The sequence below is a fragment of the Gobio gobio genome, assembly GCF_949357685.1.
Source record: "Gobio gobio genome assembly, chromosome: 1".
NCBI lineage: Eukaryota > Metazoa > Chordata > Actinopteri > Cypriniformes > Gobionidae > Gobio > Gobio gobio.
The window spans coordinates 47382261-47397633 of record NC_137097.1 but is presented as its reverse complement, the minus strand read 5'-3'; the positions used below and the strand labels follow the sequence as shown (position 1 = coordinate 47397633).

Sequence of the window (15373 nt, the reverse complement as noted above, 5' to 3'; positions counted from 1 at the left end):
ATATCGCACAGCCCTAGCGTCTTCTATTTTAAAATCCAGGAGCCTCCACTGGTAACAGGACAGATGAGGTAGCTGTTAGTCGAGTTGCATTTAGGGTGTTTGTCAAATATCAACAATGTTTCTCAGAAATCGCTTACTGCACCTTTAACATTAGAACTAACAATGAAAATACTTCTAAATCATTTATTAATCTTAGTTAAAGGTGCAGTATGTAAAATTGACAGCTAATTGCTACTGCAGTCCAATTTTTTGCCCGCCCCCGCCCCCTCCTCCTCAGACTCAATGCTCACACGGGTTGCCAGATTGAGCGCGATTGATAATGGAAGGTGACAAGCCTTACACACTGTAAGTCGATCAGTTGGTTTATCTGCGTTTTTATATGCCTCTGGTCATAGAGCTTTTTAGATGGATGCAGAGGCTTTTTACGTCGGGTAGAGTCTGCGATCTCTGACCCAATTTATTTGCTGACCATTTGCTGAAGACCATGGCTTCAGTATGCTGTGTTTTCCACCATCTGCCAACCCTAGGTGTCAAAATACTATTGGGTAAATTGGCAGTGGGCAGGATCACACAGACCAAAACAAAGACAGACATTCAGACACGGGACGCACATTTCAAAGTAGAATAACTGTAGAAGCTCTATGACCAGATTCCATAAACATGAAAAATAAGAACTGTCTGGAAAAGATTGTAAGTCAGGGAAGTAAAATAACTGGGAAGAAGCAGATGAGTATGGCCCAGTTGTATCAAAGGCAGGTGTTGGGAAATTGTTAGATGAGTCACACCCCATGCACCATGCGTTTCACCTCCTCCCCTCTGGTATTCGTTTTAGAACTCCTATTAGCAAAACAAATCGGTTTAGACATTAATTTATCCCCTCAGCTGTTACATTTTTAAATGCTAGGAAAAATTATCTTGTGTGTTTTTTTATGTTTGTATTGACTGTATGGTGATTGTCTTATGCTTGTATGCTGCAACCAAATTGCCCTCGGGAAATTAATAAAGATGAACTGAACTGAACTGTAGAATGGCTGTGGCATTGCATGTTTCCTAAATACCTGCAAACCTATGCTATTTTTGGCAGGGTGCGGCCTGTCAGGGTGCGGGATAGGGTTAAGAACTAGTTTCTGTTGTAGCTCTTCACCTTTCGGCACAACCATTACTCTGACCTGCAGCTATCCCTGTAACTTGCTGCTTCAAATAACATTGATTACATTGTATTGTTTACATCACCAGGTGGCTAAAGTGACAGCTAGAAAATATATTTGTCATTGAATCATTCATTCAAGAGATTTGTTCAGAAAGCATTCATCCAGTGAAACAAGTCATTGAACCATTCATATCATTCATTCAAACTGTTTTTTTTTATTCATTCAGATTAATGAAACATTTTAAATCAAAATTAAAAAAATTTCAGAACCTCCAGTACATTACATTTTATTTTGTTTAGTTGTCTGTTCGAATCGTAGGAGAATTGTGATCTCCGTTTGAAACTAACAATTGTGATTCTCAATTTATCGAGAATCGTGCAGCTCTATTCCTGAGCTAACAATGAACAATTTAATTCAACAAAAGTTAATAAATACTGTAAGAAATGTATTGCTCGTTGTTAGTTAATTCATTAACTGACGTTAACTAACATTTTCATATACATTAACTTTTGATTCAAATTTGTATTCTGAACATATAAATTGTAATCAACTTATGTGTTTAATACAACAACAAAAAAAGCCTTTCCACTAATGTTCTCAGACTTTTGGACACAACTGCATGAAAGCATCAATGATTTGCATGCTTTGAAGATTACTTGGTGTCTGTCTGTGCAAATGTGTGCATAGCGAGTATTGTATCAGTGAATAAATAACAATGCGTAAATAACCAAGACCATAAACACAAATGATGCCTGAATTCCAAAGGCCTCTGTTGGGAACACTGCCCGCTTAATGTAGCAGATCAGCATGTGTCCATTTTCAAAGGCAGCCACAGCCTTAGGCCTGCCTGCACATCAAAAGTTCTCCGATCAAACCTCACTTCCTGAATAACCATTAACTATCGCAATGGACGAGAAGTAATGTCAATCAGATCAGCTAACATGCTGCCCCGGGTTGACGGACGGCCACATAAAATGAAGAAAACAAAGTTAGAATGATGAGAGACTAGTTTAGGCTTAAACCATCTGTGAGAACATTGCTTGATAACGGCAGTTATCAGTTTCAGAAGCTCACATAAAACTGTCAAAATGGTAATTTCATGAACAATAGGAAAGTACAAAACTACTTCAAGAACAGCTAGATGAAGCACAACTAAATGCAGGGGTTTCAAGATTTCGAGATGCAGGAACTTCGAGATGGGCTATTTGCTTCACCTATAGTTCAAAAGTTTGGGGTCAGAAGTATTAATATAAAAAGTATTAATACATTTATTCAGCAAGGATGTATTGAATTGAGTGACATTTAAGGCTTATAGCCTACATGGTTACACAAATATTTTTATTTCAAATAAATGCAGTGCTTTTGATTCAGAAAAGAGAATCCTGAAAAAAATGTATGTAATATGTAAAAAAAGTCAATGTTCAGAAATAATTAATTATTATGTTTTTAACTATGACCTGTATAGCTGTGTTTTGCAGTGTGTTTGTTGTTAAACTCCAAAATTATTTATTTTTAAATGATTAAAAAAAAGCCATTCTTTTATTTGAAAAAGATAATTATTGTATTTTATTGACAAACTATTTTAGTTTCTCTTATATATTTTTTTCTTTTAGATCAGATAACATTTTAAACTGTCATATGGCCATCATACAATGAACCCCACCTATGGGGCATTTTGTCACATTTCACGTCCATTCTTTCGGGGTAAATCAAGAAAAAAAGTATACACTGTATTAGTGAAATAAAACCACATAATTGTACTAGACGTGTGAAATTAATTAGGGAAACAAATTTAAATACTCTGACTGAACCCCAAGTGGATTTACACAAACTGAGAAAGTCAAAAAGCGTTAGGTTGTGCCCCGCTCTCCCCTACATATTATGACCTCACTAAACCAACAGCCAATTAGTCTTTATCTTGCATAGGTTGTTGGCTGTTTATCTACTTATTTTTTAGTGTTTTCTTTGATTAGGTATATTTTTTTTCCTGGTATGGATAGACAAGGAAAAACATTTTACAGAAGAATTTTGACCTGCTAAACACAGTAATTCAGTCCAGTACCTTGGTTGAGAGTGAGTAGCGTATTTACCCTGTTAAACTGCGACCAGGTCATGGTCATGTTGCGGTAGTCTTCCGGGTTGACGCTGGAGCTGCTGAAGGCTTTCTGAGCGAGGAAGACTAGATTCTCCTCGGACAGACCTCGATTTGACTGCACTTCTGCCTTGTACTTCATATTCAGAGCCTCACACAACTGCGGCCATAACACCTTGTCAGGCACAATAAAGGGCACCCGTCCCTGAGAGAGAATGAAAAAATTAGGACCTTATCAAAAACTTTATTTAACATTTTTCACTTGGAAAGTGTCTCATCAGGTGGGTTCTCAGTGGGTCACAATCACTTTGGTTTTAAAGCAAGGGCGTAGGGTTAAGTAGGGACGCAAACGTGCACAGTTTAACTTATTGTTGTTAAACTGAATTTAGATAGCAAACTGAAATATACACACAAAAGAACCCCGCACAATTCGATCAAATGCACATGAAGGTTGTGTTTGTTACAATAGCAACAGTAGACACCTAGTCGCGTTTTCTTCTAGAATCATTGTTGGTTCAGTTCAATTTTGATGTTAAAATAATGTACACTACAGTGTCAATACGAGCGCTCTGACCCCCTAAAAAGACCGCACCCTGCCTGCAAGTGCAATACATTATATATATGTACTCTGATGCTGATGTACTCCATGTTGACAATTGCACTATATGGACAGAGCAAAGTTAAAGTTAAGTATCTGTTAAACTGCCTCCTTGTCATAATTACTGACTTTTAACTTATAACAACATAATTGATTAATTTAAGTTAACATAGAGTCTCAATTAATCTCTGAAGAAGTATTTTTTCTGTTATGAATGTATGCTTGTTTAAATATTGTATAATAAAGTACAGAAAGCTAGATTGCAATATTGTTGGTTTACATAATCAATTAAATTATGTAGTGAGTGGGTTGGCTACCATGCATGTCTATAAAAAAAAGGCTTTAGATGACAGTTGCAATTGCAGTCAAAAGTGCAAAAATGTCCTCACCAATGTCACTAGACAATGATACTAGACATCTCTTGCAAGACCTTTATGGACTAATTATGGACACTTTTATGATGCTTTTATTGTGCTTTTTTGTAATTTGACAGCCACTGGTCACCATTCACTCACTTCTCCTTTTGTGTTCCAGGGAAGAAAAAGTAATACAGGTTTGGAACGACATGAGGGTGAGTAAATGATGATAGGATTTCCATTTATGGATGCACTGTTCCTTTAAGGAGAACAAGAGCACAGTAAAGGAACGTTAGTCATATGCCATCAGCCATCCAATCAACACCCACGCAATGAAACATGACGGTTTTGTTTGTTTGTTGTGGGGAGTTTCAGATCCTGGTGAGTGGGCGAGAAATTACATTACGTGTGGTTTGAAGAATTAGTCTTGTGTGTTGTCAAGTCAGGGCTGATTTTTGGTGTTTAACACTGCTCAGTTATAGGATCTTTATATGTGATGTCACCACAACGGCCTCATGAGCTTATTGCAGGGACAACCTCCCTGGTATTAAATACAGCACTTTGCCCAAGGGCACAATAATGATGGCCTGAACTTTAACACCACACTACCCAACCAAAGATGCACTGATGTTATCAGGAACTAACCGGTTCAGCAAATGCATTGTCCCAGAGAACTGTGGCTGTAGCATTGTTGTCTTGACTTCCATGGACAATTACCACCACAGGCAAAGAGAGAGTCTGGGGGAAAATGTGTGGATGAGAAAAAAGAATGAACCAAGTTGCAATTGACTTTATTATATATTATATATAATTACTTTAATAATATTAATTGTGCAATGCCGTTCAAAGGTTTGGGGTCGGCAAGATTTTTTCTTTTGAAATAAATAAATTATAATTTTGTTCAGCAGGGATGCATTAAACTGATCAAAAGTGACAGTAAAAACTTTTATAATGTTACAAAATAAATACACATATAATTATAGCTCAAATAAATGTTTTCATTCATCAAAGAATCCTAAAAAAATGATCATGGTTTCTGCAAAAATATTAAGCAGGTCAATGATAATAATAATAAATGTTTCTTGCACAGCAAATCAGCATTTCAGTATGATTTATGAAGAATCATGTAACACTGAAGACTAATGGCTGCTATTAAAGGGGCTATATGCGTTTTTCTGAAATTTAAACTCGCGACTGACACCTGTGGCCAAAAAACAGAACTGCTCTCATTTTCTGCTCGCTCTCGCAGCGGTGGTGACGTCACATCCGCAGACAGCGCGGGAAAAAACGACCCGCCAGAAAATAGGAAAAATAGGATACAGACTTATAGGTGCACCCACTGTGAGCGGACAAGGTGTCAGTATGCTCATCAGGAGATGTTTGAGTCATAAATGGTAAAATAAAAAGGCTATTGTTACGTTTATTTTGGGGAAAAAGTTGCATATAGCCCCTTTAAAGAAATAATTAATAGAAAAGTTTGAAAACTTTTGAACGGTAATGTATAGCATTATATAACAACTAGAATTGCTTGCTTTGTACTGCTAAATATACTAAAACATACATTTTGATTGAATTAACCAAAAAGCAACTCCAGTCTAGGATGTTGGATGTTTTGGCATAGATGTTTGAAAATGAATGACAATCAACATGAAAATTAATGCAACTAACATAGAAAATGTCTCAGTTATAAATATAATATAATCTCTATATGTGGTTCGTAGCAGTTCTAATTTACTACTGAGACTTAACCTCAATCTCACTCTCACCTTAACCTGAAATACCAGCTCATTTCCCCCAACACTGAACTGTGATTCAAATAAAATGGTGAACTTCTCCTCTGTAACAGACTCCGCCCCTCGGCGGTCTGAACGCCTGATCCGCTTCAGAGACTACAGGACAAATAAGGGGGAGAGAGAGAGAGAGAGAGAGAGAGAGAGAGAGAGAGAGAGAGTTCTTCTTCCCATTTACAAAGTCATTTACAAACATGATACATTTACAAATGCCATTCATTGTTTATGAATACGAATGTTAAATTAGATAACAAATTGCCTAACCAAGTGTTTATTACAGTATAAAGAAAGTTTAAAAAAAACTTGAAGTAAAACATTTCATATTTTAGTGATTTTTCATTTAAATTTCATTTTATTATACACAAATAAAATATAGTGTACAAAAGTAAGACAGAATTACAAGTGATTGTTACACTTCTGGTTAACAAATGTACAGAAATAAAATTATTTTGTCATTGTTTGTCATGGTTGATGCGTAACCAAGAGTAGATCTATGTTCTCTAAAGGCACAGTGTAAATTAAAATGTTGGCTTACAGAGTACTTTGAAACCTTCACACACGTTCACACACTCTTACAGAAGTTTTCTCTAAAGTTAGCCCTTAGACGGCCACAGTGCACTCACCATGTTTCTAAAGTGTGCACTGAGGGTGCCTGTGGTCTGGTGGTACTCCATCACACAGTTGTTATTCAAGATCTCGCCACTGCTGTCACTGTTAGACAGACACATATACAGAGAATATTATTCTGCATGTAGATGTAAAGAAGGAGATAAGCATTTTAATTGGTAAATTGTAGGATGGTGTATCAGGGTGCCTGATGATGAAACATGCTTTGTTTTAGCAGCTTCAAGCATATTAAGCTAATTCACAATGAGTAATCAACAACACTCATAGGAGTTACATAATACAATGTGTTGTGTTTCTGCTCACTTTCTGGTGTTTTCATTCTTGAGCAAGGCCTTGGCCTGTTGTTCGCTGATGATGGTAGCTTTGACCTGCGGTGGGTTCATGTGCACGTTGAGTTTCCCACCCACCAGCAAACGCACTGTCGCAGCAAATTTTGTTTGCGTTTTCAACACCTGAGGAGGCTGCTTTTCGATGATAAAGGTACTGCAGAGAGAAAACACACACACACACACACACACACACACCCATACACATATTTACTATACATCCTTATCCAACCTGTATATCAACAGGAAGAAACATGTACACTACCATTCAAAAATCTGGGGTCAGTATGTTCTTTTATTTTTTATTAAAGAAATTAAAATCTTTATTCATCAAAGATGCATTAGATTGATAAAAAAGGGGACAGTAAAGATATTTACATTGTCACAAAAGAACCCTTAAAAACTCAAAGTTTTTTGAGGGTAAAACAAAGTTTCTTGAGGGAACGCAAAACTTTTGCAAGAGAATGCAAAGCATTGAAATATATTTCTTCCTCCCATCTCATATTTTCCCTTTACATGCTCCATACTTTTGAACTTAATCCAATAAAGAATCCTGAAAACATGGTTTCCACACAAAATATATGAAAGACATATAAAATATATTAAAATAAAAAAAATTTGGTTACACTTTACAATACGGTTCATTAGTTAACGTTAGTTAACTACATTAATTAACAGGAACTAATAATGAACTGCCCTTATAAAGCATTTATTAATCTTTGTTAATGTTAATTTCAACATTTACTAATACTTTATTAAAATCTTGTTAACATTAGTTAATGCACTGTGAACTAACATGAACAAACCATGAACAGCTGTATTTATATTAACTAACGTTAACAAAGATGAACAAATACAGTAACAAATGTACTGCTCATGGTTAGTTCATGTTAGTTAATACATTAACTAATGTTAACTAATGAAGCCTTATTGTGAAGTGTTACCCATTTTTTTTTTTTTACATTGTAATAATATTTTACAATATTACTGTTTTTACTGTATTTTGATCAAGCAAATGCAGCCTTGGTGAACATAAGAGACTTCTTTCAAAAATATTAAAGAAACTTAAAGAGCTTTAACGTATGCGCATACTTTTTTTTCAGTTTATAGTATAGTAAGAGAGGACATGGAATGATGAGACGAGGGGGGAACTGGACCAGGGAATGTCACGGTAACACTTTATTTTGATGGTCCTCTCTAGACATTCTGTTAACTATAAGTAGCATTTCACATACATGTCAAATAACTCTCATTAGAGTATTAATAGAGTAGACTGTCTGCTTAATATCTGCTATTTTAATGTAATGCTCCCCCAACAGATATTCTACTGACTTTTTAGTAACTTTTCAAGTGCATGTCAATTATTCTACAAACCCTAACAGTCTACCAATACTCTAATGAGAGTTAGTTGACATGTATGCGAAACTTATAGTCAAAAGAATGTCTAAAGGAGACCAACAAAATAAAGTGTAAGCAATGTCACAAGAGGGATTCAAACTTATGTCTCCCATATGAGCATTTTTGCTGCATTCTGTTCAAATGAAAGTCTGAAATCAAATATGGAAAAGTGCAATAGAAAATTATTTAGAAACCTGTGGGGTTAAGATTAGTCAGTAGTCATTTGCACAAGTGCAACTGAGCAATATCAGAGCATGTGCACAACTCACCAGGCCAAATCTACGACTAGTTTGAAGTCATTCAAATTTGATTAATTTTGATATGTGGTTATGGTATGAATGTTAGATAGCTACACAGCCATTGTCGCACTTCTCAGGGTGATGGAGATCCATTCAGACACTGATGGCTTTTAAAAGCCTAGTTTCCTCTAAGCTCAGTTGTTTCAATGACTGCTTGGCCTGAGGCACCAAACACACACACATGAATGAACCCTCACATTCATCCCCTGTGGTAGGTGTGAACACTCACAACATGAAATATTATGAGGAAGAGAGTGAATGAGAGCAGAAGTTGGACATCCCCAGTGTGCCACAAAAGTGACGACTGAATCTGACAAACGACCTCTGTTGATTTCTCACAGATTCTCATGAACACATTCAGGGTGAGTAATACATAAACATCTAAATTCGGCACTGAGATGTTCTCAGTCATTTGATTTCATAAAATGTGAGAATGAACAATCTGAAAGGATAGTTAACACGAGAAGGAAAATTGCGTCATCATTTACTCACCCTCATTGCTAACGCATATGACTATCTTTCCTTCAGGAACAGAAAAGTACTGGGGATTTCAAGCTTCGAAAAGATGCAAAAGCACGATGAAAGTATCATAAAGTGGCACATATGACTTGACTGCTGAACATTCAGCTTTCCCATCACAGGAATAAATTACATTGTAAAATATATTCAGAAAACACATTTTATTTTATTTTATATTGTATTGTATTTATTTATTGTTATCGTCTTCTAGCGTGTTTTCCACAAGTGTGGAGTCTGCTGTTCGGATCTTGGCATGCCATTTTACACTGTTGAGCGCCCAATTCTGCTTCGATTGTATCCTGCCATGTTTGCTTTGGTGATCCACATCCACAGGCGGTGTACACTCAAAACAATTATTCTAGCTGTTTGCTCAGTTTATTTAAATAAAATATTGTATTACTTATAATGTGCAATAATGTTTGACTTAATTGCCATTTGCACTCAATTTTATTATGTAAAATGAAAATAATTTAGTAAAATGTTAAGTTAACCTAAACCATTTGTGTTGGGACTACATAAATCATTTCTGTTGCATTGACTGAAACCGGGCAGTGTATTCCTACCCAGCATGCTTTGCATAGGGATAGATCAGGAGAGTAAATGTTGAAATTGAGTGCTGTTTAATGATTTATTTAGTAAAGGGAAAGACCTGTTAAAGTTTGATGATGAGTTATATTTGACATTTAAAAGAGTTCATTTTATGTCGATTTTTGAGGTTACCATTAGGCTGTGGGTGGCTTACGTGAAATAAATCAATACTGTTCTCGATTAGCTGTAACTGTGCTAATGCCAGTGATGAGATTTTTTTTTACTTGATCATTACTTGCATTCAACAAATGTTATACTTAGCATTTGAACAAGTGTTGCGTTAGTTATTAGTTTTTATAGAAATAAATTAAAGAAGATACAGTGATCCCCCCCCCCCCCAAAAAAAAATCTCTATTAGGCATGGCAAAACTTTACCTCAATGTTTCCCAACCGGGGTGCCGTCTGACGAGAGCAGGGGTGCCGTGTAAAAGTCCTTCAAATAAATTTTTTTTTCTTCACATTTTTCAAATAATTCTCTCTTTGTAAACTTGCATGCGAGTGCTGCCGTATGTTTGAATATGACCAGTCATTTTCGCCGTCATCACCCGGGTGTAGTGTCAAAAGACATGAATGAGAAGTCGCGCACTGTGAGAAAATTTGTCTCTGTGCACTCATCCGAAAGCGCGCACACGTCTCACAGTGTGCTAATATTTAGTTCTCTTTCAAATCTCGCTCTTGAACGGACAAACTCACACAAAAAGTATGTCAACATGTCCATCTTGATGAGTATTCTAGCAGACATAGTCTGTATATGCCTTAAGTAAACTTAATAGTCGAGAAAGACAACGCATATCCGAGCATTAGGTCTTAAAGGGGCAGTAGCCTTTACTGCTGTCTGTTTAATGTCAAACAACAAAAGACAAGGACATCACTCACTGCTCTGGATTGAATAGCTTTTGTAAGTTTAATAGGATTAATCTTTAATTTATACAGTCAAATATGCAATGTTATTTTACATTTGATCAATTTCTGTACCTGAAAACTAATGTTAGACATACCTGAAAAAAACTGAAAAGCATAGTTTATTTTATTAGTGTCTTTGCTTAATAGCATTTATTTGTGCTGCTGCTTGTATTTAAATTATTTGTTCTTATTATTTTCTTTATTTTTATTTGACAGTAGTCCTTTTTTCCCTGAACAAAGCAAATACCGAACCGTACCGAAACCGTGAACCTAAAACCGTGATACAAACCGAACCGTGAGCAAACTGTACCGTTACACCCCTAGCATAACGTTTGCGAGGGGGTGCCACAAAATGGAGAACATTTTCAAAAGGTGCCATGACTGAAAAAAGGTTGGGAAACACTGCTTTATCTAGTAGGAATGACACCACTTTTTTATTAGTCTTGACTAAATGAATTTAAGTTTATACAACAACATACAACAAGATTTTGTTGGAAAAATGTAACTCAATTTCGTGGAGGTTCCTTAATTTAATTAAGTTCGTTCAACAGCTTTTTTTTGTTTGAGTGTAGGACGCCCATTTGGATTGTATAATTACAGCAGTGGTTAAGGAGAGACACACCAGTAATCCAGTGAAGCATGCGCATCTCCATGACGTGGAGAGGGTGCTCAGTGCTCTTGGTAACTATAACTATTTTATATTGTTATACTTCACAATATTCCATATGTTTCTGTATATGTTTTCACTGTATCTTCAATCAAGGTAAAGCATCCTTGGTGAGCATCTTACTGACCCAAAACTTTTGAACAGTAGTGTACATTTAAGTTGCTTTTTCCTACACACTATGGAAGTCAAATGGTTTGGTTACCCATATTCTTCACAATATCGTCTTATTTTGTATTCAGCAGAAGAAAGACATTCATACAGGTTTGGAACAGGTTCCCTTCAAAAACCCTTTCCTTTATTATCACTTTAGACTTGTTGGCTCTAAACTGAGTGAAAAAATAGACACACACATAGAAAACTGGAAGGAAGCTAAAGTATGAGTTTAGATGTGGTTGCACGTCGTCATGGCAACTAATATGATCATTCAAATGCATTGTGAAGTCAACACTGGTATCGTAGCAATGCCCAGAAAGAATGCATATAATAAAAATGCATGATGTTGATTATGTAAGGATATTGGGCGAGTTACTCCACTTTGCAATCACTTAACCTTAATTGCACTGCTTCTCTCTCTCTCGCACACACACACACCTGGTAACTAAAGCTGAGATGATGTCCGTGATGGTGCTGTTGAGTTCGGTCAGCAGCTCTTCGATGGGGCCGGGAATGGGCAGCTGCTGTCTCAGATGCTCCGCCCTCCGGATCTGCTGACGATTCTGCCAAATGGTTTCGGCTAGCTTCTCACACCTGCGCACACACACGCGAGCAAAAATGCGTAATGAGCACATAAATGAATGATTTGCTGTGTGAACAAGTTGTGTATGTGTAATGTAAACGCAAATGTTTTGTGCAAATGATCTATCTTATAAAATCAAATAAAAATAAAGAATAAAATCAAATCAAATAAAAAAGTGTGTATATTTATAAGGGGTTAGATTAATCTGTAGTAATTATAATTAGCTTCAGCTACAATAGAGGTCTATGAGATGTAAATGTGTGCGCGCACCATGACTGTAGTATGTCCAGTCCTCCCTCCGGCGGCCCGCCGTTGCCAGCCAGCTGTTGACGTCTTTTCCATTGAATCAGCTCGTCGTCAAGAATCACCGTCTGCTGTTTCCGTAGCAATGCCAGAGTCTTCTGGTGTTTCTCTGCTAAGCCCTGAGCACACACACACACACATACAAGCTTATATGACATCACATGAACAGATGTGAACATATGTACTTGAAAACAAATAGGTAACATCCAATGTAAGTGTTGCTTTCATTTTAAAGAAGACATAATGGGAAACAGTTTCTTTTGAAATCAACGTGTTCCTCATTTTACCTGTTTGCCAATCAAAAAATACTGAAAGTCGTGATGAAACAAAAGTAGCGACAGAGCGACATGTTCTTCTGTATTGTGACGTATTCCCAAATGGATTATAAAATTGTATTATAAAAAATAAATGCTCTGATGTTCAAAAGAACAGCATTTATTTGTAATTTAAGTCTTTTGTAACATTATTGTCTTTACTGTCCCTTTCTTTTAAATTAATGCATCCTTGCTGAATAAAGCTATTCATTTCTTTGAACAGTAGTGTAAAATGCTACAAATGTTTAAGGCATGCCTCTTTAAAGCATGCTACTAATGTTACAGTTTGAGTGTTGAATTATGCTAATGTTATGCACACTATTCATTTCGAGCGTGTATGTGTGAGTACCAGTCTGTATTTCTGCAGGGTGTTGGCCTCTCGGGTCAGCCAGGCCTCTACTGTGGCTCTCTTGCTGAGCAGGCTGGGCTCTCGTAACTGTCGGTCTGCTGGAGGCAACGTGGCCAGACTTGATAACTGAGCTGCACAAAACAGAGAGGAAGATTTAGTCCACAAACATAACCTTTGAAAAAAAAAAATCCCATATTCTTGTATGTAGAAGAGCCACCTGGGTATGAAAAAAGTGGGCTGCTGTGAATCTAGCAATTCCTGTGTGACATGCACAGTTTTCTGTCCTGAGCTGACATATTTTCAGCAATTATCTTTACAAATCATTTCCATTTATAAATTAATAGACCAAGATGTCTAAATTCAGACTTGATTTGGAATACAAAGGTATGCTAAGGAATTATGTGTTTAAATAAGGAACGTTTTTGCTGTATGATGTATTGAATAATAAAATAGTCTGTGACTGTATATGGTAGTGGTTCAAATAGTAGAGCACGGTGCTAGTAGGCAATACATGAAACTGATAAAAATGTATACTTTAAACGCAAGGAAAAAAGCGCCTGCCGCATGTATAAATGTAAATGAGTGTGGACGCATACCCTGTATTCTGAGGCTCTCCTGGTATTGTATAATGAAGTACTCCTGGTTGTGCTGTAGTTTTCTGAGGTCATTCTCTGTGTCCTGAGTCAATATTCTGAGCTCCTCAAACGCCTGGTTTATCTGATGGTACTTCTGCGACATGCTGTCCATCAACCCGCCCACCGGTGAGCTTGACTGCCAATCACAGACACACATGAGTGACAACCATGCTTCAATGTTCAGTTTCACTAAAATTATGAACAGAATATAAAAAATAAAAAAAAGCATGGAACTATGATATAATTCTCCTTTTTTTTTTCTGATAAACTAGCAAGATTTGAAAACAATCTGATCAATGGTTCAAAGTTTCAATATGTATGCTGTAAGTACTTATCATCTCTGTTCAATTGTGTATGAATAACCCACACAGGTGAGGTTATTCCTCTGTGCCCACGTAAGACTGGGTGCTTGTGTATGTGTTTAAGCAAACAAAATATTGTTTGTGTAGTGCATAATACATGGTATTTGAACATAAATATTATGCATTGAGTACATTTGTGCCTAAGAACATAAGGTACGAGTGAGCATTTTCATGTGTATGTGAGCTTCTAGATTTACTGATATCATCTTTAGTTTTATGATTTTATGGGATGTCAGTTCAGTTAATAAAATCTGAAATTTCCTATTTTGCTCTAATAAAACAACACTTTCTTGGCAGGTATCATGAATTTGTGAGTAGTATTTTGCTATGCATGTTCATCGGCGCATACACAATGAAAACATGCAAATTCTATTTCTGAACATTGTAAAAAGTCTTATTTCACAGCAGCCCACGCTTTTCAGGCTATTCACGCTTTTCAGAGTTGACTGAACTCAATGTCCATGATTTAAACCAAGAAGACAACCCGATTTTAACGGCTTGTTCAAAGTAAGTGTTTATAAATCTGTCAAATGTAGAGAGAACTCGGAGTAAAATTTTATAATTATGAGGTCTGTAAAATGTTGAAATCATATGCTATGGAACGATTCACAGACCTGGGTTCCCACACACTTTGACCAATGAAATTCCATGAATTTTCCAGTCGTTAATTATATTAATATTATATTATATAAATAAATAAAAAACTACCATTCAAACATTTGAGGCCGATAATTTTTTTAAATAAATTATTAATTTTATTCAGAAAGGATGCATTAAATTGATAAAAAGTGACAGTAAAGACGTTCATACTGTTACAAAAAAAAAATCTATTTAAAATAAATGCTGCTCTTTTGAACTTTCTATTCATGAAAAAATCCTGAAAAAAATTATCAAAGTTTCCACAAAAATATTAAGCAGCACAACAGTTTTCAACATGGATAATAATAAGAAATGTTTCTTGAGCAGCAAATCATCATATTAGACTGATGTCAGAAAGATCATGTGACACTGAAGACTAAAGATTTAGCTTTGACTTTTATTTGAACATATTCAAATAAAAAAAACTTATTTTAAATTGTAATAATAATTCACAATATTAATGTTTTTTTACTTTTATTTTTGACCAAATAAATGCAGTCTTGGTGAGCGAGACTTCTTATCTAATCATAATGACCCCAAACTTTATGTGTGTGTGTGTGTGTGTGTGTGTATACAGTAAAAAAAATGTTTTATATGTATAATATATATATACACACAGTATATAATAAAGATTAAGAACACAGAAAATGTATTTCAAATCAATGTTATTACAAATGAACTGTCCTATAGAAACAACTGCCTACTCTGTGTCCACTCACAT

General features: G+C 35.9%; 1 protein-coding gene across 2 annotated transcripts in view; it reads right to left on the bottom strand.

Annotated features, from left to right (window-relative positions):
* The window catches only part of stat5a (signal transducer and activator of transcription 5a), a 95744-nt gene that overhangs the window by 14152 nt on the left and 66219 nt on the right, over positions 1-15373 (bottom strand). For both annotated transcript variants that reach the window (XM_079812971.1, XM_079812972.1), the window contains exons 5-14: positions 15372-15373; positions 13613-13787; positions 13017-13147; positions 12321-12472; positions 11906-12061; positions 6918-7097; positions 6611-6698; positions 5964-6086; positions 4843-4935; positions 3242-3448 (exon numbers count right to left, since the gene is read on the bottom strand). The exon at positions 15372-15373 is cut by the window's right edge and continues 88 nt beyond it. In XM_079812971.1, coding sequence (XP_079669097.1) covers positions 3242-3448; positions 4843-4935; positions 5964-6086; positions 6611-6698; positions 6918-7097; positions 11906-12061; positions 12321-12472; positions 13017-13147; positions 13613-13787; positions 15372-15373 — 1307 coding nt within the window. The remainder of the gene's footprint in view (positions 1-3241; positions 3449-4842; positions 4936-5963; positions 6087-6610; positions 6699-6917; positions 7098-11905; positions 12062-12320; positions 12473-13016; positions 13148-13612; positions 13788-15371) is intronic.